The sequence below is a fragment of the Cydia strobilella genome, chromosome 6 (assembly GCF_947568885.1).
Source record: "Cydia strobilella chromosome 6, ilCydStro3.1, whole genome shotgun sequence".
NCBI classification, from domain to species: Eukaryota; Metazoa; Arthropoda; class Insecta; order Lepidoptera; family Tortricidae; genus Cydia; species Cydia strobilella.
The window spans coordinates 15,178,298-15,205,458 of NC_086046.1; the positions used below are offsets into that span (position 1 = coordinate 15,178,298).

Sequence of the window (27,161 nt, forward strand, 5' to 3'; positions counted from 1 at the left end):
TGTATTTTACCCGCGAGTGTAGAATTGAAACACGAGCAAGCGAAAGGATTCTATATTTGAACCACGAGCGAAGCGAGTGGTCGTAAAATAGAATCCTGAGCTTAGCGAGTTTTTCAACACACGAGAAGTAAAATACATTTGCACCCGTGTGTAACACAAAACTTTTCACCTCACTATAGCGAGGAAAGTGCAACATCCACAGGCGTTAGATCATCTTCATCACTGGAATCACTTATTTTTTTACGATATTATAACAGAAAACTCTGGAAGTTGTGTATTTTTACGCGAGAAGTGTTTAAGTAAAAAATTTGTTGATAATGTTGACATTTCTGACGTATGAAATGTCAACGATGCGTTTTGAAATTGCATCGACTCAACTTGTGCGTTCAGAATTATTTTTAACATCATTATAAAAAAACAAACGTTTCTTATGGAATTTTAAGGTTTATGACTTAAAATCATTAAATAAAGCTAAATTTGGTATTTTTTATTAGATTCTCAAACCATTTATTTAATGATAATTAATATCGAACGAACCATTATCATGAGCGTTTTACGTTTTGTTATCTGTCAAGCTACTTAAACACGCTCCATCAAGGTCAAATTACTTTCCCCACTAGTGGATAAAACGCGTTTTGAAGGATAAAAGACAACTTTCCGAGCTAGTGAGGGGAAAATTGCTTTTATATTGTATGTACAAATACATTATTTACAATAAATCGAAAACAATTTTTTTGGCGAAATTGACTCATATATAATATACTTTTCCCTTCTCTTGCCCTCAGAAATGCGTGGTTAAAATCTCTCTAGTTCCTCGTGGGCACCTTGCAAGACACTGTGACTGTGTCACATAGTGTGCTTGCAAGACACTGTGTAGTAACAATCTTGTTAAATAGTATAGGCAATACCTAATAAATAACCACCTCATCTTGAACCTCTATCGCTATTTCGATTCCTACCGCGTGAAGGAGCGATACCTACTGCAATGGAGTTGATTGGAAATATGCATTCTTGTGAACAACACACAAACAAACAAACAAACAACCAAACAAAGCTTTAATTAATAGGCAACCGAGTCACAAATTTTAGTAAATAAACATTGTGGACAATAGGATAAAGATGCGAAATGTGAGCTTCATTTTCAGCATTCTCAGGAAACTAAGTTGAAAAGCTCACTACAAAATCAACATAAAAATGCTCTCAAGCAAAGCAAGTCACGTAGGTAGCCAGCCACCAACTTACCAACGATCCACTGAAAAACCCAAAACAAGGAATTATGATAAGAATAAGAAGAATAATTTATTGATAAAGCCTTATAGCTTAATGTTACATAATGCGTGCACTTTCACATGCCTATTACGTACCTAGCCTACCTACATTGTTGCGTGCGCCTAAACTAGGAATATATACGTAATCCTGTATCTCAGACAATGAGATAATATACTAATTTAAAGAACAAATACAACTTTATTCAGAATGACGGGCAAAGTTAGTACTTTGCCCGTCATTCTGAATAAAGTTTTATTTAGTTTTATTTGTTTGTTACGTAGTCGTAACGTACGTACGTAAGTAGTAGTAGTAAGTATATATATATATATATATATATATATATATACCTACATTGTTGCGTGCGCCTGAACTAGGAATATATACGTAATCCTGTATCTCAGACAATGAGATAATATACTAATTTAAAGAACAAATAAAACTTTATTCAGAATGACGGGCAAAGTACTACATGTATATATATATACCTACCGTAGCGCCAAAACCTTTAAGCCGATTTTTATGTATACATACCTACATTACCTACTTATAAGATGATAATCGATACGTTTTCATGATGTCAAAGACCTTATGTTACTCCGTATAAGATGAATAAAGTCTACCTAAGGAAAAAACGTACCTCGGAAATCAAGAAAAATTGATTCTCGGACAGATATGGCGCCTACCTTTGGCCTTTTCTCGGCTAGATTGCGTTGACGGTTTCGTTTGTTATTCAACAGTTTGAACACATATCACCATATTAGTGAAAGAACATGGGTCAAAATCATATAAAAATAATAAATACAAATAAAAAAATTATTTACAGTACATATGGTGCTACTTTCTCGCACTAGTGCGTCAAATAGCACTTTTCGTGCATGTGTCGAAAGTTTAAAGGGCCATATGTACTGTAAAACGTTGTACGATACACGTGCGAATAGGTAATTCGCAACTCGTGTCGATTTAAAACACTCCCTGCGGTCGTGTTTAAATTTATCGCCACTCGTTTCGAATTTCCTCTTTTCCGCACTTGTATCGTAAATAACTATTACAGTACATACAGTGCTACTTACTCGCACTAGTGCGTAAAGAGCACTTTTCGTGCATATGTCGAAAGTTTAAAGGGCCAATATGTACTGTAAAACGTTGTACGATACACGTGCGAATAGGTAATTCGCAACTCGTGTCGATTTATTGCCACTCGTTTCGAATTTCCTCTTTTCCGCACTTGTATCGTAAATAACTATTATCCATTATATATATATACATTTTTTGATATTTTTATACATTTTCATTTTTAGTTTTAATCGTGTGTCGATAGATGGCAGTAAATTTGCTGTGACTACAAAATTTACTGAGACAGTAACCCTCTCTTTGATGATGCCTATGACATAGGCTACATTATATAATCGACTTCGAATAAGGAGGAGCAAGAAAATTCCAACGTTTCGCTTGTGTTTATTTGTATATGAGACAAAATTAAAACACAAAAAATAGCAAAACATAAAACTAAAAGCAATTAGCAAGAAACCTGCGTTGATTACATCTCATTAAAACACATCGGACGTGCAGATTTGAAGTCCAAATCCATTCACATTAACGAGTGCGAGGGCGACTTGGCATCGGGGCCTCTGGCGGCCACCCAACCCCCAAGACACAAAGTGGTCGCAACGTTTACCGCCTTCATTTGGCAATCTTTCACTGCATAGTAATATGCATTCAATTCATGTTACACTATTATTCCTTTTGAATAATTTAAGGAAGGTTAAGTAGGTTTAGGGTGAGTTAGCCTTTGGCCACGCGGTGCGGTTTTTAATCAGGGAAGCAAGTGGACTTCTTTCGAAATTGTGGATTGTTGTATATACTTACCAACTTAGATACTTTTACGATTTGTTGCTATTACTACTACCTACTTGATTTAATTAGTCGAGTTTGGTAAGAGTGGTCGCGTTAGAGGAAGGAGTCTGAAGTTAAGAGTGGAATTCTTGACCCTTGTCGTCAAGATACCTACTTTAACAATAAAGGGACTACCTACCTATATAGGCTATTATCTTCTTGACATTGAATGTGAAATGCGTTGGTTTGTACATTTGTGTCGTACCATAGAGTAACTTATACTAGAGCGGTACTGTCATAGTAAATTTTGTAACCCCAGAAAATTCACTGCCATCTGTCGACACACTTTAAAACTAAAAATGAAGATTTATAAAAATACGATAAAATGTATTTAAATATGGATAAATGATTTTTTTTATTTGCATTAATTATTTTTATGATTTTGACCCATGTTCCTTCACTGATATGCGTTAAAATTGTTAAATAACAAACGAAACCGTCAACTCCATCTATACGACTGTAGGCCAAAGCTAGTAGCACCCTCTGAACGAGAATTAAATTTTCTTGATTTTCGTGGCACGTTTTTTCCTTAGACTGTATCCATCTATTACGGAGTTATATATATCTTTGGTCGTACTATGAATTACCTACGTCACTGCATGGCGCACTACGACCCAATTAGATCTTATTTTAATTGAATGCCCATTGCGATGGTACAGTCGAAGGCAAAAATATCGATCCAGACAAATGGCTCAAAAATATGTGAACACGACTTTATTGTCTAAGGTGTAAGAGCGTTTACATATTTTTGAAACTTTGGGAATGTATATATATTTATGCCCTTGACTGTACCTGTGTACCATCATCGCAATGGGCATAATTTTTTACAGAACCGCAGAATAGTTCTGAAAGGTCTGTCAGTTGGTCAAACAAGGGTTTAAGTTTTAAAGTCATATTCAAGCATAAAGCTTCGTGACCGGCTTTGGTCGACCCAAGAAATCAAGAGCCATTTCACAAAGTTTTGTAAGAAAACTAAGAAAGTGTCTACGTTTGAACGTCTTGCACTGTTTTAATTGCTGTTATAATGAGTAAAGCTTGTGGTTAACGATGAATTGTATGCAAACGAGGCGGTTTAATGGTCTAGTTTCGGCGGAATTTGCAGATTTTGGAGCATATTTTACAAGCATATAGGACTTACCTAGTAGTTATGCCTGTAAAATGCTAAGTCGTGAAAGCGCATATTTATAAATCTGGGCTACCTGCTTTTGGTAAGTTTGGTTATTGTAATAACCTCAATAGATGGAGAATTTATCGTACTAAAACAAGTGATTCAAAGTAAACAGAATCGTAAAATCGCTGTTTCTGAATAGAGAGAGCTGAATTAAACAGCGAAGTTAAACATTTTTCAAATCTAAGTAATAAGAGGCATTTTAATACAGATGACGGTATGTTAAGGATTATCTGACGAGTAATAGTTTTAGAAGGCGAGTAACAAAAAAACCGGCCAAGTGCGAGCCGGATTCGCGCACGAAGGGTTCCGTACCATTATCTATTGTTTTTAGTATTTGTAGTTCTATAGTTCTACGGCAACAGAAATAGGTACATCATATGTGAAAATTTCAACTGTCTCGCAATCACGGTTCGTAAAATTCAGCCTGGTGACAGACAGACGGACAGTGGAGTCTTAGTAATAGGGTCCCGTTTTTACCCAAAGGGTACGGAACCCTAAAAATAAGTGTTTTAATGTCAATGAAACATATGTCTCCTTCAAGTTCAAATATTTTATTTCAAATCAATAAATAGGCACGTAACTATATTACACTAACATTCGGCTATTTTATAAAATTTTAATAAGTTAAACAAGTGGAATGTATCCAGCTATAAAAAATATAATACTATTAACATTATAGTAACGAGGACAACGCGGAAATTACCTAACCTTACATGATATGTGCTGACTATTTTATTGCTTTAAATTGAACTAAAAGTATTTTATCAGACCAGCAACCATAAACCCTGTATAACCTCTTTTAAAAATATACATTGAGTAAAAGAAACAAAACTTAAAATAAAAGTAAAATTATAAGATTTTAACCGTCACATGGCACCCCTCCAGACTAATAATTACTTATAATGTAATGCTTATAAAAACACAGATAGCCCCAACAAATAGTCGTGCTAAGCAGAAGAGAATTTATGTGCTATCGAAATAACTCTCTCACAAAGCCCAAAAATTTTATGACAAGTACGACGTGGCACATTACGGCACCTTTATTTTTACTTTGTACGTCTATTAGTTCAGTTTTCTGTCGTAAAAGTTATTTAAACATGAAGTGCGTGTACACAATATTGTCCAAGATGCCAACTAGTATTTAAATACCATGCGCTCGCAGCAATTTACTCCAGATTCCTAATTAGAGTACTTATATTTATTTTTCACCTCAGCAGCTCGAACAAGCCTACTTTCGTCACTCCCTGGAGTGAGGAAAGTGCGACTTTCCTCACTCCAGGGAGTGAAACAATGTAGCTTTTTAATTTAGTGAAGGCCATGAACTTCATACTTTTATTACATTTCTTTTATGGTACGGTACGGTACGGTCCGGTCCGGTTTCGTCTCGTATCGTATCGTACATATTATAATACTTTTTTTATCTGTTTATTCTGTGTAATTCGAAATACATTTTAACCTTTAATATGTTCTCACTACTGAGGTGAAAAATTATATGTACAACACGAGAACAAAGTTATTTTACATCTCGTGTTTTTGAGTCCCTCGCTACGCTCAAGATTCTACCCTAGAATCACTCGCTTCGCTCGCTTTCGCTTTCTCGGGACTCAAAATAAACACTCGCAAGAAAAACCAACTTTCCTCTCTTGTTGCACAAATAACTATTGTTTCTAAAATGTTTTATGTCAATAAAGTACATAATCATAATATATTTTTTAGCAAACTCATGCTACTTCCGTGTTACTGTCAGTATGTTTTAAAATTAAGCGTGAATCGCTCAATGGTAAATTAATAATATCGTTTAATGGTCGTAATAAAGGTCGTGTTTAAATTCCACACGATTGGCTCTCGGACTATTTAAGTATGTTCATAGTTTTCCACAATACAAAGCAAAGGTTTGTTATTTTTACCAAGACAACCTAAATTACATACAACTATAGTATATTAATTGCGAAGTAATCTCAAAACTTTGCTACAATATGTAAATATTACAACAATAGTAAAAAGCTTTTTTGTACAAGTATTTAGGTAAGTATGTAAATTTTACTAATTTATCACATTATAATTTCCAATACTCTAATTATATTTTTATTAAATATGAATAATACTTTAATCACGGTGCAATGTATTCCTTTACTTAAATATGTATATTACTAGTCTATTCATAAAGGATGGAATTTTTTGATCAGCCTGTTGTCTAACAAATGCGGATATTACCGGCCAATTGTTCGCTGCCCCCGTCTACCGCTCACCACCCGCACGGGCCACCCCAGATTTGTACCGACGGATTTTTTCGGAAATTCGCAGTCGAAAAGCAGCTTTATATTGATTTTAAATAAAACTGCTTTTCGACGGGTAAAATGACCGGTAATCTCCGTACGTAGCAAATACGCCTCGGTAAAGGGGTGTGTTTATTTGACAGTTTGGTAGACGACAGGTAAAATGAAATTTGATTTTATGGGTAAAAAAACATGCGGTAGATTCACAGTTCATTCGATAATAAACCGGGTTTTTTTATTTTTATTTTAGCGTTTTCAATTTTTTTTTTTTAAGTTCAGACAGGAGATCTTAAACATAACTGTTCAACTAAGACCATGCGCTGTAAACGAATATAAATTAAGTTGAATTTTTATTTTCTTAAATTAAGTATAGTGACTTCACAATTTCTTTTAAGATGGTCTATCATCGTGGTCGTGTATACCGTACATCTACTTGACGCTTAGAAATTAACACATTTCTCTGTAGTATGGGTTTTTATTTTTTATCGTGCTCTTACTATAATTAGGTACAGTCAGTATCAAATAGATAGTGACGGCCGAAGTGGCCAAATATATCGTAACACCTAGGGTGTGTTACGATATATTTGGCCACTTCGGCCGTCACTATCTATTAAATGCTGACTGTACAATGTACCTACACCCAGCTGCAGTGCATGACCGCTTTATGAATTAATTCCATTCACAATGTTTCTATGCAATTTTGCAGCTCGCTGTACATGCGAAAGTCATTACAAAATATTTTGTCTAATCATCTTGAATATACCGCTAATTTAAATAACAACATATCAATTCCAGTCAATAACTTGGCACACGGCATTTTGAACAGATCAGACCGGCTGGTCCCTTCACTTTAAATACAATGTATTTAATTTGTTGTATTTTAATCTAAGTACTAACATTTTTCTTAGACGCAGGCACTCTCGGCGAATTAGAGTATAGTTTCTTGAACAGTTCTGGGAATTCGTTGTCTGGGAACAAGTTCGCCAGTGTAGCTGTAACAATGCCAAACAATTAATTTTGAGATTTAATAATTCCCCGAACTTACACACGATAACATAAGAATAATAAAAAAACGGCCAAGTGCGAGTGGGACTCGCGCACCGAGGGTTCCGTACTTTTTAGTATTTGTTGTTATAGCAGCAACAGAAGTACATCATCTGTGAAAATTACCCTAAAAACGACTACTGTATTTTTGATATGAATAAAAAAAAACCATTGTTGTTGGTGACTATATAGCCCCAATTAATATACTTTAATGTTTTCTCTAGAATAATTGGGCACACAAACTACTACACTTAATGACGCAACTCATATAATTTATTCAATAGTTCGAGATACACAAGAACTTACCTTCCAATAGCACAAAGATAAGCCTCTTGTTGATCTCTTCATTTTGGAATAGGTCGAAGACTGTAAGTAGACCCCGCCTGGCCGCGTCAGACCCGACGATGTGTTTCAGCTCATCTGTCAAACAATAACATTACCTACTTACATTTTTATAATTAAATAACACGAATAGAAAACGCAGAGCCTACAACACCGTTGAAACCTTGTTTGTTCTCAAATTACATCGAGCTCCACTATAAAAGGATGTTTTAAAATTTCAACTCCTAAATTACTGACAGACAAAGTAGCAAAATAAACTAGTATACGAGTAAATAGTTCCTATTTACCAAGTGAAAGAACATGGGTCAAAATCATATAAAAATAATTAATGAAAATAAAAAAATAATTTATCCATATTTAAATACATTTTAACGTATTTTTTTAAATCTTCATTTTTAGTTTTAAAGTATGTCGATAGATGGCAGTGAATTTACAGTGGTTACAAAATTTACTATGACAGTACCGCTCTATCTTATTATATCCTCATTGCTATTTACACATAATACGTATGTACTTCTAAAACTGATAACTGATCGTAGAATAGAAACAACATAACCGATTATTTATGTTCACATCTATACTTTTTCTCATAAAAAGTCCAAAGCATTTTGAAAATATTTTTTGTGTATAATTTTTCAATATTTTGTAAATTGTATATATATAATCTTCAAAATTGATTTCTTGGGGTTAGATATGAGGGTATCACGTATCATTTGTGGTATAAAACAAATCTGCCATATCGTATCTGGAGGACCCCAAACTTGGTATGCCTTGAAAATTATTTTTGTTTTTTGTGTTATTTTTTAGAATCGCCTCAAAAAGCCCTTTCATATGATACCACACACAATAGGTTTCTGAAAAAATACTCAGCACAAGTCAAAAATTTTGTTTTTCTAGTATGCGTGCGCCAAACTATACATCGAGTTGTGGTTTTTTTTTTGGCGTACACTAATATTTGTAACCACGTAATATTTGTAACCTGATGAAGCAGCTAAGAGAGCAACTTTGGCGGCAACTCTCGTCCTAGCCTTAGTGGCCGCATCGCGGTTACCGCCCTGCGGGTTGTTGCGACTCGTGAGCCATTGTCTGAAACACAAATATTGTTAGGTCAGGATACTCGGGATCCATATGGGGCATTTTCTATGAAAAGGGACCTTATTGTCTATTGCGCTTACGCCGCACGGCATCGCGCGGCATTGTATTTATATCGGAGCAGCGTTTATAATGGCGTAAGCGCCATCGACAATAAGGTCCCTTTTTATAGGAAATACCACATATAGACCATATAGACAAGAGCACAGAATTAAGGTTATCATTATGACAAATTAAAAACCGACCAAGTGCGAGTCGGACTCGCGTTCCAAGCGTTCCGCACATTACACTATTTAAACAATGTATTTTTTATGTGAAAAGTAAGTGAAATGTCTTAAAAAACCCGTAGGGGTCGGATCAAAAACTAAGTAAATAATTCCGACTCACGCTTGACTGCACATTTCTAATAGGTTTTCCTGTGATCTATAGGTAAAGATCTATTTTGAATATTTTTTTCAAAATTTTAGACCCAGTAGTTTCGGAGATAAAGGGGGAATGGTCATTTTTTGCCTATTTTCTTGAATAACTTCTAAACTATGTATCCTAAAATTATAAAAAAAATGTATTTGAGATTCTCACAGTAAGCTCTTTCATTTGACACGATATAGTTTGAAAAACTTTATTTTTTAATTTACTCATTTACCCCCTAAAACTGGCCCCCATGTTTAAAATTAATTTGTTTACGTTACATGTCCATCTTTGGGTCACAAACCTACATATGTATACCAAATTTCAACTTAATAGGTCCAGTAGTTTCGGAGAAAATAGGCTGTGACAGACGGACAGACAGACAGAGGCACGAGTGATCCTATAAGGGTTCCGTTTTTCCTTTTGAGGTACGGAACCCTAAAAACAATTAAGCGTGTGTGTGCGATTTTAAATGGCTTGCGTAATCATTTTTGGTGACAAAAGTACGAGTACTTTGGGCATTTTAATACACCGCTCACTTATAATATTAATATATGTTGAGTTTACTTAATATTGGTTGAGGGCGAGTATATTTTTTTTTTTTTTTTTTACAAAAAGGCAAGCATTTGACCGCAATCTCACCTGATGGTAAGTGCCGATGCAGTCTAGGATGGATCATGCTTACCTAAATGATGTCTATTCACTCTCGATTTAAAAAGATCCAAGTTATAGCGGACTGGGAATTATATGCGATGGCTGTATACCTAATTTTAACTTTTTGGACGCCGGATATATCGGCAGCGCAGGTCCAACGCCAAAGACTGATTAATCCGTACTAGACCACAGAGCAACAAGGACCTACGTGCATTCGCATAAAGTTCAATTTCAGTTATAAAACTTCGGTGGCTTGGCGTCCGAGTGACAGCTTTTGTATTTGACACGGCGTCGAGAAGGTTAAGAAGATGGTGCAATCAATTAAAGTAGTATTCAACGTACACAACTTTGGGAACAAATAAAATTATTTTTATTAAATATTTTGATTTGTGTTTTTTTTAGGTAGTCTTAGTACATACAGCATATAGTCGAGAAATTGGGACCGGTTCCGCCGTGGCGGGGTGGCCTAGGGGTTCAAGGCGTTAGCCCGGATTGCTAAAGACGCCGGTTCTAATCCGGCCTTCACCACTGGAGGGCTTCGTCACTTTTTCTTTAATATATGACATCTATTTCAGTTTATAATATCCAACTTACTTAAATGTCTTGAGATATTGAACGACGTTCCGGGGCGACGTCACCGAAGATACTAAATCAAACACCTTTCTGTAAAAATAAGAGAAATATTCACTCGTAAGCTGTATCTTTTACTGAGGTGTGCCAATAAAGAGTATTCTATCTATCTATCTAATGCCCGTGTAAACAAAAAAGTAAAAAAAAACAACATGGTTTTTGAAAAATCGATTTCTCTTTGCTAAAACACGAAATCAGTGTTTCCAAAAGTAGATTCACCCAGATGCATAGAAAGTAAGTTACGCACACGCTAGCGAATATGTCAGTGTGATAGTGGATGGTGGTAGCCGTATACCGGATGGGGTATGGGTGTACCGAACTTACTTGTTGACTCGGTCTGCAATAAGTGTGCGCAAGGGCGCGAGCAGTTTCCTCCGCAGCCACAGCCCCCGTATGCCTAACACCTCTTCTAGCAGACGCAGCGCTGCGCTCTCGTCGCCCTCCTGTGGAAATAATACAATACTTTATAATACATCATTACCAGGACATAACGTAAATAGACTTTTTCTACTCGTCGAGTATAATCTGTGTATTACAACTTAACATGCAACACTACAACCTTACTCTTTTCAACGTTGGATAGTCTATGGCACTTCTGACTCAAGCATAAGAATTTTATCGATACGGTTTAGTCAATTATAAAAATTTTGAAAATAGAACTTCATACATTTCGATAAAATGTTTCTTGTTTAAGGAGACTCGATTCAATGCAAATTATCGCATCTGCTTTGTGATTGGTTGGCCAACAAAAACATTTTATTTTATGTTGTAGTAGAAATAACTGCTTCATAAGTCAGAAACGCGCATGTGACACCCTTCATATAGCAACATCCATACCCTACGAAAACCGCTTAGCGTTGCTTGTTAGTCTCCATAGGCTACGGTGGCCAAAATCGAGAAAAAAACTGTCTTAAAACTGAATTTAGCGCGGAGCAGGTACCAGGGCCTCATGAGTTACGAGGTGTCGTTGACCAACCCGCCGGGGGCGCCGGGCCCGGCGGCCGTGCCGCGAGGTATCGCGGGCTGCGGCAGCTCGCGTATCTTAGCTGTATACTTTTGGTTTGTTTACTTATATGATTCTACTAGTTGAAAGTATTATTTTTTGTCTCGTAGAAAAAGTATTGTATACAATAGTGATATAATCAAGCTTTTCAATCTCGTACCTTAACTTAAGCAACTCAGCAAGCTTCGTTGCTTAAACACGGTACTCGACTGAAAAGCTCTCTATTATATCACGATTGTATAAAATACTATTGTCTATTATGAGGTTACTACGCGGAAACCGCGTTCATTATACGCCCGCTCTCATCTCTAAATAAAGCACACCGCCATATCATGCGCAATAGCACTACCATAGTATTTCCTGTTAATAATTTAGTTGATTTTTCAGGCTTGCAACCCGCCATAAGTGCTTTTAGAACTAAGAATCATCTTCATCAATCATCATCAAGTTTAAACCTAGAATTCAGAGATTCAAATTAAATAAAAAGTGCTTACATCTTGACTATCCGAAGAATTCCCATATCTGAGGTCCTCACAACTGTCGCTTCCTTTGCTTTGGAATACTTTTGAAATACCTGTAAAAATGATAATATTTGGCAAACCGGCTAAAGCTAAGTATGTAGTTACCATACAAATGGAACCTTGATGGCATGGATTTTTTATAAGAGTGTAAGTATAATAACAATGTGTGTAGGTAAATATCGTCAAATGAGTACCTAAAATGCTTAAAAGCTATTAATTTTAAGATTACTGTGCGACTGGTATGCTTATACGGCCCCAAGAAAATTAAGAGCAATCTCTTACCATCCATAACACCGTCGACTGTATTGGCAAACTGGTCAGGCATGTTCTTTAAGGTCCTCACGCCAGCCTTTATTGAATTTACTAAAAGGGCATCGAACTGTGAAAAATTAAAAGATTATTATATTCACTATCTTAGTTCAGTTTTTTATGATAGGGTTTCTTTAAACTTTGTTACAACTTTAGTACAAACAGCAACACTGTTACTTGTCCATCGGTGGACCGTATGCCTTGTGTAATAAGGTTTACCGATGGACAATTTTATTAACAGTGTGGGCGATGGTACTTCTACTTACTATATTGCTAGTCTTCCCAGTCTGCAGGTATATCTTGACTCAGGAACCCTCCTAGATAATCTAGTTTCCTGAGCGCCATGTACCGCGCAATCGTGCGTAGTTCGCTAAGTTCATCAGGTAGTTGTTCAGCATTAACATTCGCATTCGCTTTCTAATTTCATGTAGAGTCGTACTTACCATATTGCTAGTCTTCCCCGTCTGTATCTCCTGACTTAGGAACCCTCCTAGATAATCCGGTGACCATAGCGCCATATAACGTTTTTCCCTTGCAAGATTCGCTAAATTCATCAGGTAGTTGTTAAGCATCCGTTTTCTGGATTCTAGGACGGCGCGGGAGGTGTTTTGAAACGTCTTCTTCGCCGGGAAAGGTAGATGGCCTAATTCCGGCCACTAGAACATAAAATATAAGTAGAAGAATTAAATAAAGATCGACTAATCATATATTCCTGGTCAGGCTTTATATTGATTTTTGGTCCGACGCATTAGAAAAGGGTTCACTCTTTTATATGTACATGCGTTTGAATATCACGAATACGCGTCACATGCCATCGTAAACATTTTAACTAATATTTCGTATGCCTTATTGCCGAGACATAAGTTAAAAGTGTTGCTATTTATAATGAGTCAGGGATAAATTCAGCTCATTTAGGTACCTTATCTTTAATCGATGAATGTAAGTCATAAAAGTCGCTGTATCTCCTATAAATATGCCATTTCTCGTTATCTGACACTCTCGTCACTGCTATAGCGTAGATTCCAATTGTTTTTCCTTTGTCTTGCATCAGAGCTACAAGGAAGGTATCAGGTTATTAACGCCATGAGCCATGATATAAAAACATTCACAACCACAATCACAATATAAATTCCTAAGAATCTACCATGTGTAATTTTAAGTGCAATTGTATATTGTGAGATAAATAAATCATATCATATCATATCATATCATATCATTTTCTACACGATTAACATAATAAACATTTGATTTCAATGAAAACGATACTTTTTTTAGAACATAACACTCGCACAAATTTTGTTCAATTGATTTGCGGTCAAGTTTACAAAATAATACTCAAGCATTTTGTATGATGGGTTTTAGACGACTGTTCATTATACTAGCCCCGCACTCTCGATAAAAGCACCTGAGAAAATCATGCGGGCTATACATATAGGTACTTATAGATAGAGAGCATTTATCTAGTAAGTTAAGTAATAATTAATTGTATCTAACATAGTTTTAAGTTCCCGCATGTTCGACTAACCTGTTATGGATTTCTGTGGTCCGAAATAAATGATTTTTTTTTTTATTTTTTTTTTTATTTTTTTCTCGGGTGTTCTCCACGAGAATAGGGAGCGGGCTTTAAATTTCTACTTTCTTTAATGAAATACCTTTCAATACATGATTGATATTCATAAAATGATTACCTGTTTCAATGATTGACGCTTGCAATGGAGAGGTGAGATTCTTTGCGTTTTGGCTGATGTTTGAGTGAGACAGCGACATATTGCTCGTGTTGGGAGAAGTCAAATTTGACGGTCCTGAAAATTTACGATTTTTTTCACGTGCATGGAAATACTAAGGTAGGTACATAATATTGCAGTATTCAAAAACACAGGGTGAAATGCTCTAACAAAGAGTCCGCAACAATTACCGTGATCATTAACTCAACATGGAAAGAGAAAGATGACCCAAAGAGATGGACCCCTGAGAAAGTGCGAACTATGTCACTTAGATTAGAGTAACATATAAGTTTCAAAGTTTCGTTACGATAACATTTATAATTTAGTTCAACTTATTCAAGAAACTGAATTTTTTGCAAGATAATGTTTAATTTGAACAAATAAGAGAGCGAGGGAGAAACAAACCTGCAGCTTCGCTGATCATTTTTTGGGCCAAATTCCCCACAATATCAGACCGGGATCGGTTGTGTCTTGCACCAGGCACTGGTAACGTGTCTACTCCTGTCATGAATACAACATATTATCACTGACGAAGAACATAGGCACTACTTTAGTAAAAAAAAACAGCTGTTTGTGCAATTTCACGCTTAAAACTTAAAAAACATACTAAGAAATAAAGAAGGTTCAACAGTACTATAATACTTTTTGTTTAATTTAAAGAATTGTTGCTAGCGTTCGAACGCGTTCAAGTAATATCCACTATCAGGGAAGTAACTATGAAAACTCTACTATATACCTAGTCGGCTCATAAGTTCTGTCATATACATAGTATCAAATAAAATCAATCGTTTAAGTTTATTCCGTATAATTTATACAGCGTTTGAAAGCTTATAAACTAGAGAATCTAAATGTATAACATTTATTCAAAATGACCGCCATAATTATCTACACAGGCTTGAAGTCTTCGTGGCCAGTCGTCAATGGATTCACGCACCACTTTCATGTCGATATTGGCCACTGCCGTAGCAAGAGATTTTTTCAGCGAGTCTAGATTTGCATGAGGTTTTGAGCACACCTTTTCCTCTAAATACTGCCATATTTTATAGTCTAAAGGATTAAGATCTGGGCTAGAGGAGGGCCAATCTTCATGCCGTATAAAGTCGATTTTATTGGAGGCGAGCCAGGCTTGTGTAGACTTTGCCTTATGGGCTGGAGCAGAGTCCTGCTGGAAAACCCAATGCTGGTTTAGAAACATCGTATGGGATAGTGGTTTCACAATATTAGTCAACACCGTGTCTTGGTACACTTTGGCACTAGTTTTTACTCCTTTCTCACAAAAATGCATACTAGTGACGCCCGCATAAGAAACTCCCAGCCAAACCATCACAGATGAAGGGTGATGACCTCTTTGAATACGGGGAATGCTATTAGACGCTTCTTTACTATTGCGAGCGTACACTCTATCATTTTGTTTATTACAGTTTTCTTCTATGTCAAAAATTTTCTCGTCCGAAAACAGTATACAACGGTGCTTATTTTTAGCGTACTTCTTCAATAAAGCTTTAGATCTTTTAAGCCTTAAAGCTTTAAGCCGACCATTGAGAAGATGGCCAGTTTTTCGTTTATAAGCACGAAGTCTCAGGTCTTGATTAAGCACTCTTTTCACCGTGTTTTTGCTCAAACCCATCTGGAGGGCCATAACTTTTTGTTTCCTAGCGGGATTTCTGGCAATGCGTGCCCAAATTGCTTGTACAACCGCTGGAGTCCTAGCTGTACGCGGACGACCGCTTCTTTTCTTGTCATTTAAACTAGAGACCTCACTGTATCTTTCTATGGTACGATACACAAATCTTAGAGAGAATTTTAAATTTTCAAGAAGCTTAAAAATTTTAGTCGGCGAGTGACCAGAACGATATACTGCAATTATTGCGGTACGGCTATCTTTAAGCGTCCACTCCATGTTGAAGAAAACAGAAAATTGCAAAATTATACTACTCAAATATTTAATAAAGATTCGAAATTCAAATGCAGAACGGTTTTTGTTTTAGGAGTTCCAAATTTAAATTTTAAAGGCCAGTGACAGAACTTATGAGCCGACTAGGTACATCTATAAAATCTAGCCAATTCGGTAATCAATAATACGTTTCAGTAAAGAAACGTATTCATCCAGAGCGAAATAGGTAGGGCAAACCTTGGCTTATCGGTGATACTTGGTAATTCGGTGATACTGCGTTATTATCTAACGCTAAGCTCACACTGGTGAAATGTAAGCAATTAAATCGCTGCCAACCCGATTGCAAGCTTCAAAACTGATAGCTGCCATCGATTTTATAAGTAGCTTGTATTTCCTCATGGTGAGAGCTGTGTAAGACAATAACGTAGTATCACCGAATTACCAAGTATCACCGAAAAGCCAAGGTTTGCCTACTTACCTACATTTATTAGTGTTCAATAACTAACCAAATGCTACTCCAATTTACATCTATAATCTAAGTACCAACTGACACTAAAGATACATATTACAGTTAGAAAACACCGTGCCGGCAAAATATAGCTGTCACTAAACTAAAATCGTAGGTATGTCGAAATTTATACTTCGTTTTTAGGGTTCCGTACCCAAAGGGTAAAAACGGGACCCTATTACTAAGACTCCGCTGTCCGTCTGTCTGTCCGTCTGTCACCAGGCTGTATCCCATGAACCGTGATAGCTAGACAGATGAAATTTTCACAGATGATGTATTTCTGTTGCCGCTATAACAACAAATACTTAAAAGTACGGAACCCTCGGTGTGCGAGTCCGACTCGCACTTGGCCGGTTTTTTTAAGAACATGTGCAATTTCTGAAGCGAGGTTTAGACTAGCAAGAACTACTTGCATGCAATTTACGTTACATTGCTGACTACTAAACTGCATTCAAAATGTTTACCAGATACCGCAATGTAATGAAAATTGCATGCAAGTTCTTGCTAGTCTAAACCTCGCTTAAGAAAACAATATTAAAACTGAAAATATTCTTCCAAGATTGCTGGAATAAATAAAGAAATGTGGGCAATTTAGACGGTTATTTTTCTAATCCAAAAAACGAGCTATTGTGACAGATATTACAACTTATATTACAACTCCGCTGGCGCTATTATAAATGGTATTGTACTACAAAACCGCAACGAAATACCAAATTTGCATTTAGGCAGCGTATGGCTCCTGTCGCACGGTGGTCTTCTAGCGACGTTGCGTGGGAAGGTGGAGGCCTTATTCGTCCACTGGGGCTTGTCACTTTTGTGAAACAACTTGGGGAACGTGCTGAGGCACGACTTCAATAGTCTCTTGCATTTCCCTGGGTGGCCTTGGTCATAAATACTATTAATGTAAGACGCATGTTGACTAAATGTTTTTATATTGTCGATCTATACTATTTTTATGAGGATTACATGTCTATACCTGCATTGAAGCCACGTAACAATAAGAAATGAGAGTAAATGACACAAGGGTGTGACGTCACACCCTATTCGCAGCCGTTCACATGTATCCAAAAACATAAAAAAATTGCTATTTTGACCATGTAATTATACCTAATCTTATTAGTTAATGCCTATCAATGGGGAATTTGGGAGAGTGTGTGAATTGTAGGTACAACACAGGAGTCTCCAACATATTGGCGCGAAACTTAAGTTTAATTTCCGATTAAGACTGCAAAGTGGGAACTGTCCAACGCGTTGAACTGTATGGCGTAGGCGTAGCACCCGCTTCTTGGCGAACAGTGTCAAAGTTTAAGTTTTCTCTTTAAGCAATCGGAGACTCCTACGCGCACGGTCCCTAAAGTTAGGTACTGCATAACAGTTATCTAATGTTTCACTGAATATCTTACCGCTATATTTCTTGGTGTCTTTGTCATCTTTTTTGATTTCACTGAAAATAAAAGTTTAATATGTCACCACGATTTAAGAATAACTAAACATATTTTTCTTCATTTGTTGTTCAAATAAACAAATTCAGTAGTACCTGTTACCAGCTGAGTCCTGTTCTCCATTCGTCATGGAATACAATTGCCACGAATAATCGTCCTAAAATTAAATAATATACTTCCAGTTATTAACAAATTCAATCAAGTCTAGGTAGCCATCCGACAGGCGGTGATCGGTGAGACGGAAATTTAATTTTTTTATTCGTTATAATGTTTAAGGCGTTTTTAGCTCATAAACAAGATACCGAAAAGGGAAACCTAAGGGGCTGCAAAAGGGAACCAACTTGAACCATCCCACACTAAATATCCATTCAAATTTTTAATTTATGTTTTAATTTAACACTAAATTTCGAAGTCCAATTCTTTCGTGGGATTGGTTCACGTTTACAAAACTACGTCCAATAGAAATACTCATACAAATACAGACACAAAGTAAATCAACGAAAAAAAACTCACCTGAAGGGCATCCCAAACACATTTGTACACCTCATCGAAGCATGTAACAGGGTTGTTAGCAAACTCCTCTCCTTCCGTATTTATTTTCCTGACCAGTTCCGCGTAACAGTTCTCAGGGAGGCCCAAAACGCTCACTCGGTTCGGAGACAAGTACGTGTCACATACTTCTAAGGCGGATGACCGAAGCTTGTCGATCACTAGTTTTGAGGACTGTATCGAATCTGAAAATTGGAAATGTAACTTTATGTTTGTGTAATTAGGTTGCGTTTTATACGTTGCGCGTTGAATTCAGCATAAGGTAACTTGCGTCTATTTTATGTCTAAGTCGATCCAAATGAGACTAAACATGGATTGGCAAATATCACTAGACTGCTAGACTGTTATAGGATTTAAGGATATTGAATGTTTTTCTAATGAAATATAAGTTGTCGAATATAGAAGAGATGTAGAGTCTGAAAAAGATAGTGCCCCCGGGTTTTGATAGTCGAACTTTGTGGCGCTATATGGGGGCAATTGTCAATTAACTGAATTGTCTTCGTTTGAAAATGAAAGTTTTTGCACAATGTACGAGGCGATCGACTGTACAGCAACGTGTTTCAGCTGTCAAATTCGAGGCACAATTTTTCTTAGACTACAGCATGCTATAATAATAACAAGGTACTCTCTTCCGAGACTCGCGAACCACGTGACTGCCACAAGCCTACGTTATCGTGCCGTTAACAGGTTCACGATGACGTAGACGTAGGTGTGTCAGTCACGTGGTTCGCGAGTCTCGGAAGAGAATACCAGGCGGAGTATATTATTATACCATGGACTACAGCTCCTCCACTATTAATAACTCTACCGTACTATATCTAATGATTACCTAGTAAGCAAGCATTACAGGACTACAGGCTAATCTCTAAAATGCCTATTTTACAGAATAGGCCTACCTCTGTTTGATAATGTTGACATCCTCCGAAATAGAGTCACTTTAAAATATAAAACAAGTATTACAATTACAAGAATTTACGAACATAATAACTACCATGGCTTGAATTTGTCTAACTAGAATTTGTCCTTTTTTGTCTAGGTCTCTTTGTACTTCTAACTAAAAACTAATATTACTAATATTTATAGTTATTAGACTTATTAGTATAAGCTTGTTTGTGTAACGTGCAGTTTTATGACCCTAGAAAGTAAAATAACATACTACTGATAAATCCAAAATAATGACAACAAAGCACGATTTTAAGTTATTTTGTGTACCAATTTATGCTACAATCGAATTTAAACTATCGTGAGACATATTAACTTAACTAAGTTAGCGGATACACTAAGTACATGTCGCGCGAGTGACTAAAACACGTGTGTAACCGCTAAGTTAGTAAAATTTATGCTACGTTATAAGTGTTATAAGTAGAAAGAATTGGTAATTAAAATTATGTTTAAAACCAACCTGTTGAGCCATTGAGTTCTATGTCTAGTGTGTACTGCGCTTGAGACCTCCAGTTCTCTTGTGCCCGCAGAAATTTCTCGGATCTAATCACTTCTTCAGACAATTTCACTTCTGTGGCGCTGCTGGTTCCTAAAAAGGAGGTCAGGTAAACGTCAGCTGATGCTCCGTTGACGGGTTTAGAGACTAATAGCCAATCACACACATAAAATTATTTGTGGCCTGTTACAGAGTTGTAACTTAAGCTCAAATTACAGATAAAAAATTACAGAAAAAAGTGTAAACACGCATCTAAATTTACCTTGAGGACCTAAAGTGGCTTTCCGGGCCTGTATGATCCTAGTTAGATATTGCAGTGAAGACAGCTTCTGCCGATCTTGCATTTCCCACTCTCCAGCACTGTCTTTCGAATGCTAGAATTACAATAAATTATGTTACAATAAAATGACATAAATACCTTGAATATTGACAATATCGTCAGACCCGGGCGATAAACAAGTTATTTTCTTCGCGAACGTGTAATTTCTCTTAAAAAAGTTAAGTTATTCGCACATCTCCTAGTACTAAACGGTGGCTAAAAAATAAGTGCATTCCCGTTGCCAGGGAGGTTTTGGGATTCTTCTGAGCTACTTTTACCATGGGCCCAACCACGAAATCGTGAAAAAAAAAATTTTCCTCCCACAGAAAATGGACCAGCCAAAATGTATAAAACAGCCAGATTTTCGAGGTTGGTCCCATAGTAAAAGTTGCTCAGTATAATCCCAAAACCTCCCTGGCAACGAGAATGCGCTTATTTTTTAGCCACCGCGTATATCTTTGCAATAAAGTTAACGAATTGTCAGTTGACAGTGTGGACCCTACAGTGTTTACCTACACTTAGATGAGTACATTAAATAAATAACACGATAGGTTTGACATGCGAGAAAATAATTGGTTGCTAGTCGCTGTAGATCACTTTTACCAATAAAATGTCAGGTTAAGAATTCTTACAAGTTTTTGTATGTCTTTCTGCACCATCTCCAGCGTGGCATCTAGTTCCTCGGCGTCGCCGCAGCACCGTATCACCGTGAGGAACTGCTCTGACGGCAGAACCCCGTCGCGACAACTCTGAAAAAAACATTAACAGCACCGTAGGGAGTTAGAGAGTATAAAGCGGTTTTCACATGCGATAGAGATCCCCGCCTAGATCCCGTATACTAGCAGGACACCGCTATAATACGTCCATAGCGCTGTCTCGCTCACACACCGGAGCTGTGACGACCCGCATCAGTGTGATACCCGCGTAAATCCCTATCAGGGATAAGGCGGAGCTGAAATTAAAAATACGGAAAACCAGCCCAACCATCACGTAGGATACATATTATTATCTTGGAGGAGAGAGTCAAATTCATTGATTGGGGAAATGGGGGCGTGTGCCTTGACCTTTAGATCCAACTGTGCGCCTCTCGGGCCAAGAGCCCGTGGCATTTTGCCCGCTTTGCCACCCTATAGCTACAGCAGTAGATCGTTAGTGACTGCACCTGCTATAATGTGTTACGTGCCTTGCCTGTCAAAATTACCTATTCAATTGGCATCCTTGAGATTATAAAGCATTGCAAGGCATCAGCCTTTTTTTTGATACGGCTATGCCAGCAGCGAAATACTTAATTATATAACGAGTTTCCCACTCACCGTCCTAATAATGGCTCTGTTGATGTTGTCCGGATCGCTAAGCAGCGCCACCGCAGGTCGCAGAACCACTGAGGACAGTAGATCAATGAGTAGCATCTTCAAGGCGTGGCATCTCCACACCTCCTCAGGGGCCACCAGGTAAATCACGGCTTCGGACACTTCGCATAGTAATGCTGAAAAACAATACAAAACCTAAGTCAATTATTTTACAACTAGGTTGTCTTCATCATTTCTTATCACACAAAAAATATTTCAGAAGTGTATAGAATAAAAATGATATTCATACAATTGCGCTGTGTTTGTATATCAGCCTGGCAATCGGAACAAAAATCAACACCCGAAATTTTAATTTACATAAACGCAACCTATTACCAGTTATAATGATGACTTTTACACTTAAGAGCAATAAAAACCAGTCACTGTAAATACGAATTTTAATTAAAATTATCCCGTATTGATTGCTTTTAAGTGTAGGTACTTCCGATCTGTATCAGTATAAAATTAAACTTACCCCCTTATTCAAGCCTTTACAAGCCTCAATTTGTTCATTTATGTTTTATCCCTTTCTTACAAACTTTAAAATTGGCTATTTCTTACCATATTCCTTTTTAGGATCGGTGCAAAAAGCGTCGCGGCAGAGCTGTCTGCCCTCTATTGAGGTTTCCAAATCGAAGAACAGGTCGGTCAATGATTTCCCACTGATATCTTCGGAGCTATCGTAAAACTTAGACTTTCCAAACGTTTGAGTATCTGGAAAACAAAATAATGCCGCTGATTATGTTTGGCTTTAGCCGCCACAGGGCGGATTGACCTTTAATTTACAAATTGTTAACATGAGCAGACTTTAGATAAGCCGAGATTCAAATTTAGCTCAGACAAGAGCTAGGCAAATAGTTTTACAGACGACAACGAGACATGGCGTGTTGTTTTAAGGCATATCTGAGGCGCCACTTTTAAGTGTGTTAAGATAAAACGAATGTGCTGTTAACATCATCAAAATATGATTCAGAAGGCTTGAATCCACATAGATATAAAGTATACATTTTATAAAGTATCGTAACCACATGAATTATTCTTCATTCTGGATTCAAAATTATTTAGATTTAAACATACCTGGGGACCAGGACAAATCTGTGTCACTCTTATTCCTCCTATGGGTCTTCTTTTCCTCCTTCTTTGGACTAGGTTTGCCGTTGCCGTTGACCTCTTTAGCAGCCACTAGATCTACGTGCTTCAACCTCACTCTTGACTGTTTGAATAATTTTAGGTGCATTGTTAGCTCCTCAGGAAATTTTGTCGAGAGGAGGTGGATCCAGTCCACGGTTTTTACTCTGCAAAAGATAACATAATATCCGTGCCACGTCTCACTCGTGTCAAATGAATTTGAACCTTCTGTAGATGTATATACAGTAGATACTACAGCAGCGTCAGATACCCTTGATTATGAAGACGCGAGTCGCGACCCGACTTCAACAGTTTGATATGAACCGAACATTACACTATACATAATCAATACCTTCACCGTGCACGCCATTATAAACGATGCTCCGATATAAATACAATGCCGCGCGACGCTGTGCAGCGTAAGCGCCATCGACAATAGGGTCCCTAAATATTGACGCTATGTACAGTCGCCATTAGATATATCGGAGCGGCCAAGGCGCTCACAAATATCTGAACTGGCCTCTATTGTCAAGGCGTTCTAGAGCGCGTTCAGATATTGTGAACACCTTGGCCGCTCCGATATATCTGATGGCGACTGTACCACGTTTTTTTTATGATATAGGAGGCAAACAAGCAGAGCCCATATAACCATTCCGGTCGCAGAATCATCAAAGTAGTAACTAAATGTCAGATGTGTCGAAACGGTGTCGTAACCGTTACTACACTTTGCGACTGTGTTCAGTTTTGGTAACTTAGTGTGGTCGCCGTGTGCACACAATGTGGCCAGAATTGTTTCAGTAACTAAGTGTCGTCGCCGTGTGTACACTTTTCGGTAACAAGGTGTCGACACATTGTGTACACTTTGCGTTCAGTTTGTGACCAAATCTCTACACAATGTGTCGTAACGGTTACTGAAATGTTTCGAAACATTGTGACCGCAAATGACAATATAAAATACCTATTGGAAACGAAGGTTTGTCAAACTGTCCATTAATAGCAGTGTTGCCAGATCGTCCCAAATAGGACGATTTTCCGTCCTTTTTAATGCCACACCGTCCCTTTGTCGTCCCTTCCGAACTACCGTCCCTTTTGGGCATCGAGCGTCCAGTATAAAAGATTTAATGCCATGTTGTCAATGATTGACGTTATGAAGTTCGGGTCTCTACCTTCTCTTAGCGCCTATCCTTTTGAAGGTATGCTTTACAGTATTAAAAACCTGTTACGAAAAGGGAACCAACCATTGGCGCAAGTAGCGAATCGCATACAAGAACTGTCGAAATTGAATATAGAGACTACTTGCAACAAATCAGATCCCGCCCTCAAAAACGAAATTTTACTGGAAACTGGTGAAAAAGTTTTTAAGACAGTCAGAATTAGTAAAAAATACTCGATATCTAAAAATAATAAGTTAATTTTTAACAAGCAGGAACGTCTACGATCGATGCTATTAAGCTTAGAATAAATTAAAAAGTGGAAAAATTACTGCCTTGGGTGAGACTTGAACTCACGGCCTCTGGATAGTGCAGCATAACGCTTTAGGAGAAACCTTTTTTTCTTTACAAGTGAGTTCTTTGATTTGCTTTGACAACTGCCAAAAGAATGAAAAAAAGATGAAGGTGTGAAAACTGTCAATGTGAGAAGGAATTGGATGTGATGGTGAAAAAGTAATTGATCTTTTCACAAAATAAAAGTAATTCTGCCATTTCTGCCCATCTATAACAAGTACCGGGTTTATCCAGGATCACGGAAGTTTTTTTAACGTGAATAGCCGACCCTTTAGAAATAAGGAGAACCGCTTTTTGTCGCGGGTAAGTCCGTTCCATATTCTATTTTATTATTTTATTGGTTTTCATTTCATCACTTTATTATAGCGTGGCCCTTCTCTTCGTCCGCAGTTTTTCATTTTATTTGGAGAACATATTGCTCCTACTTTTTCTGGACACGGATCACGGCGCACGCCATACCACAGTGTCCGGCATAGATCCCTGGTTGCGGCTCCGACATCCGCCTGACCGGAACCGGTATAGGCCTGGGCCTGTTTCTCCAAGCAGCTCACTCTCCTCTCTCAAGGGAAGTACCTATTTCCTACCTACCAATTTTAGGCAATCTACTCAACGTCTTCCTTTTTATATCTTTTATAATTTAAACCACTGTTAAATATTTATTACTCGCAGCCTTCACTCCTGGCTGATCCCCACTGGTACCAGTAGGCTTTAGCCATTTTTTATTTAATAAGATTGATTTCCGTGGCATTTTTATAAAATTGATTTCCGTGGCATTTTATTTAATAAGGTTGATTTCCTTGGCTTGTAAATATCAATATATATATCTTGTGGCATTTATATTTTTTATTTATTCCCAAAATTGCTACAATAGATACTCCAGCGCTCTGCCGAGGCATCCAGAGGCCGTGAGTTCAAGTCTCACCCAAGGCAGTAATTTTTCCACTTTTAAATTTATTCTAAGCTTAAAAACAATAAGGACAAGTGGTTTCTAACTACTGACAAAAATTTAATAGAAATGCAATACGCTACTTGTGTAGAAGGAAAAATAAAAGTCTTCGGCGGGAATATAAAAAACAAATATATTTTTTTTGAGTTGCCATTTAAATCATCAAACATAAACATATATGCCACAGCGCTCATTTATGAAAATGAAGAATTGAGAGAATATAATTTAGACGACATTAAATGCAAAGTTTTTGCTATGGATTGCAATACCGAAATGGTATTCTTTCCAATATTATCAACGCTTCGATAAATAAACATTAATTATTAACATTCTCTAAGCATACTTTTTTTAACCCTTATCTTGGCAAGGCTCAAAATATTTTAAAGTTTAATATTTGTTCAGTGGTTGACCATACTAAACTATTATAAAATAACAAGAAAAAAACCAGGGTTTTCCACTTTACGAGTTTTCGCCCGGGAGGCTATTGGTCATTAAAATCGGTTCGTGGCTCGCAGTCTATACCTATATATTATATCACAACCATACGTTTGTACTTATTTAATACTTATTTAAAACTTAAACTACTAAAACGAATTGCTGAGATCATTATACAGGATAATTAAAAATTAACGACTTAATTATATTAGGTATTCTAGTGAGATCCTCATAGATAAAGAAAACATATTTAAAAAAATGCAAGAAATGTCACGGAACGCTCACTTTTTGTATGTACTTTATATGTAACAATGTGTGAAAAATAAAAACTTTTATAAAAAATAACTTCCGGACACAATTTAAGAATCACCAATATAGTACCATGTTTTGTATGAAAAAAAAAGCTTTAAATGATCTAAAATGATTTCAAGAACAATATACTAGAAATTGATTTCGTCTAACTTACACTACTTCAGTCATAATAATAAAAAAATTGTCTGTAAAAGGTAGAGTACAGGATATGTGTAATACAAAATTACTATTTTTAGCAGTCCAAACTTTACGAAGTTTACAAATAAATATGAGCGACAAAATCAGTGCATTACGCGCGCTAAACGTCCATCTGAAAAAAAAACATTACTAATTTAGAGTCTGTTTTCAAAAAATTGATCTGTAAAACTGCAAGATGAGAAGACGTGCTAATAGAAACCAGTACTTGTTATTTCTATTAAGTACGTATCAAAAGGTGTACAATTTCTGCGACTTAATCTAACAATTTTACATTTTTGCGACTAAAATCGATAACAGGCTCTTACTAAACTAAAACGACTTGCTGAGATCATTATAAATAATAATTAAAAATTGACGACTTAATTATATTAGGTATTCCACTTTACGGGTTTTCGCCCGGGAGGCTATTTGGTCATTAAAATCGGTTCGTGGCTCGCAGTCTATATATTATATCACAACCATACGTTTGTACTTATTTAATACTTATTTAAAACTTAAACTACTAAAACGAATTACTGAGATCATTATACAGGATAATTAAAAATTAACGACTTAATTATATTAGGTATTCTAGTGAGATCCTCATAGATAAAGAATACATATTTAGAAAATGCAAGAAATGTCACGGAACGCTCACTTTTTGTATGTACTTTATATGTAACAATATGTGAAAAATAAACTTTTATGCCAAAAAAACTTCTGGACACAATTCAAGAATCACCAATATAGTACCATGTTTTGTATGAAAAAAAGAAGACCGTAATTACCTTTTGTATTGTTTTTGAGCTCCCAATATCCCCGA

The 27,161-nt window shown here is 36.7% G+C and overlaps 1 protein-coding gene across 1 annotated transcript in view; it reads right to left on the reverse strand.

Moving 5' to 3' along the window:
- Positions 1 to 7,230: 7,230 nt before the first annotated feature.
- Positions 7,231 to 27,161, reverse strand: part of LOC134742161 (sorting nexin-13-like) — a 28,658-nt gene continuing 8,727 nt past the window's right edge. The window contains exons 4-23 of the mRNA XM_063675133.1: positions 22,913 to 23,130; positions 22,397 to 22,549; positions 21,800 to 21,972; positions 21,119 to 21,235; positions 20,430 to 20,541; positions 20,132 to 20,260; positions 18,694 to 18,914; positions 18,276 to 18,337; positions 18,142 to 18,182; positions 14,742 to 14,837; positions 14,301 to 14,414; positions 13,532 to 13,665; positions 13,056 to 13,268; positions 12,586 to 12,682; positions 12,277 to 12,356; positions 11,104 to 11,222; positions 10,744 to 10,812; positions 8,975 to 9,081; positions 7,960 to 8,073; positions 7,231 to 7,601 (exon numbers count right to left, since the gene is read on the reverse strand). Of these exons, the coding sequence (XP_063531203.1) occupies positions 7,495 to 7,601; positions 7,960 to 8,073; positions 8,975 to 9,081; positions 10,744 to 10,812; positions 11,104 to 11,222; positions 12,277 to 12,356; positions 12,586 to 12,682; positions 13,056 to 13,268; positions 13,532 to 13,665; positions 14,301 to 14,414; positions 14,742 to 14,837; positions 18,142 to 18,182; positions 18,276 to 18,337; positions 18,694 to 18,914; positions 20,132 to 20,260; positions 20,430 to 20,541; positions 21,119 to 21,235; positions 21,800 to 21,972; positions 22,397 to 22,549; positions 22,913 to 23,130 (2,476 nt within the window). The 3' untranslated portion in view covers positions 7,231 to 7,494. The remainder of the gene's footprint in view (positions 7,602 to 7,959; positions 8,074 to 8,974; positions 9,082 to 10,743; positions 10,813 to 11,103; positions 11,223 to 12,276; positions 12,357 to 12,585; positions 12,683 to 13,055; positions 13,269 to 13,531; positions 13,666 to 14,300; positions 14,415 to 14,741; positions 14,838 to 18,141; positions 18,183 to 18,275; positions 18,338 to 18,693; positions 18,915 to 20,131; positions 20,261 to 20,429; positions 20,542 to 21,118; positions 21,236 to 21,799; positions 21,973 to 22,396; positions 22,550 to 22,912; positions 23,131 to 27,161) is intronic.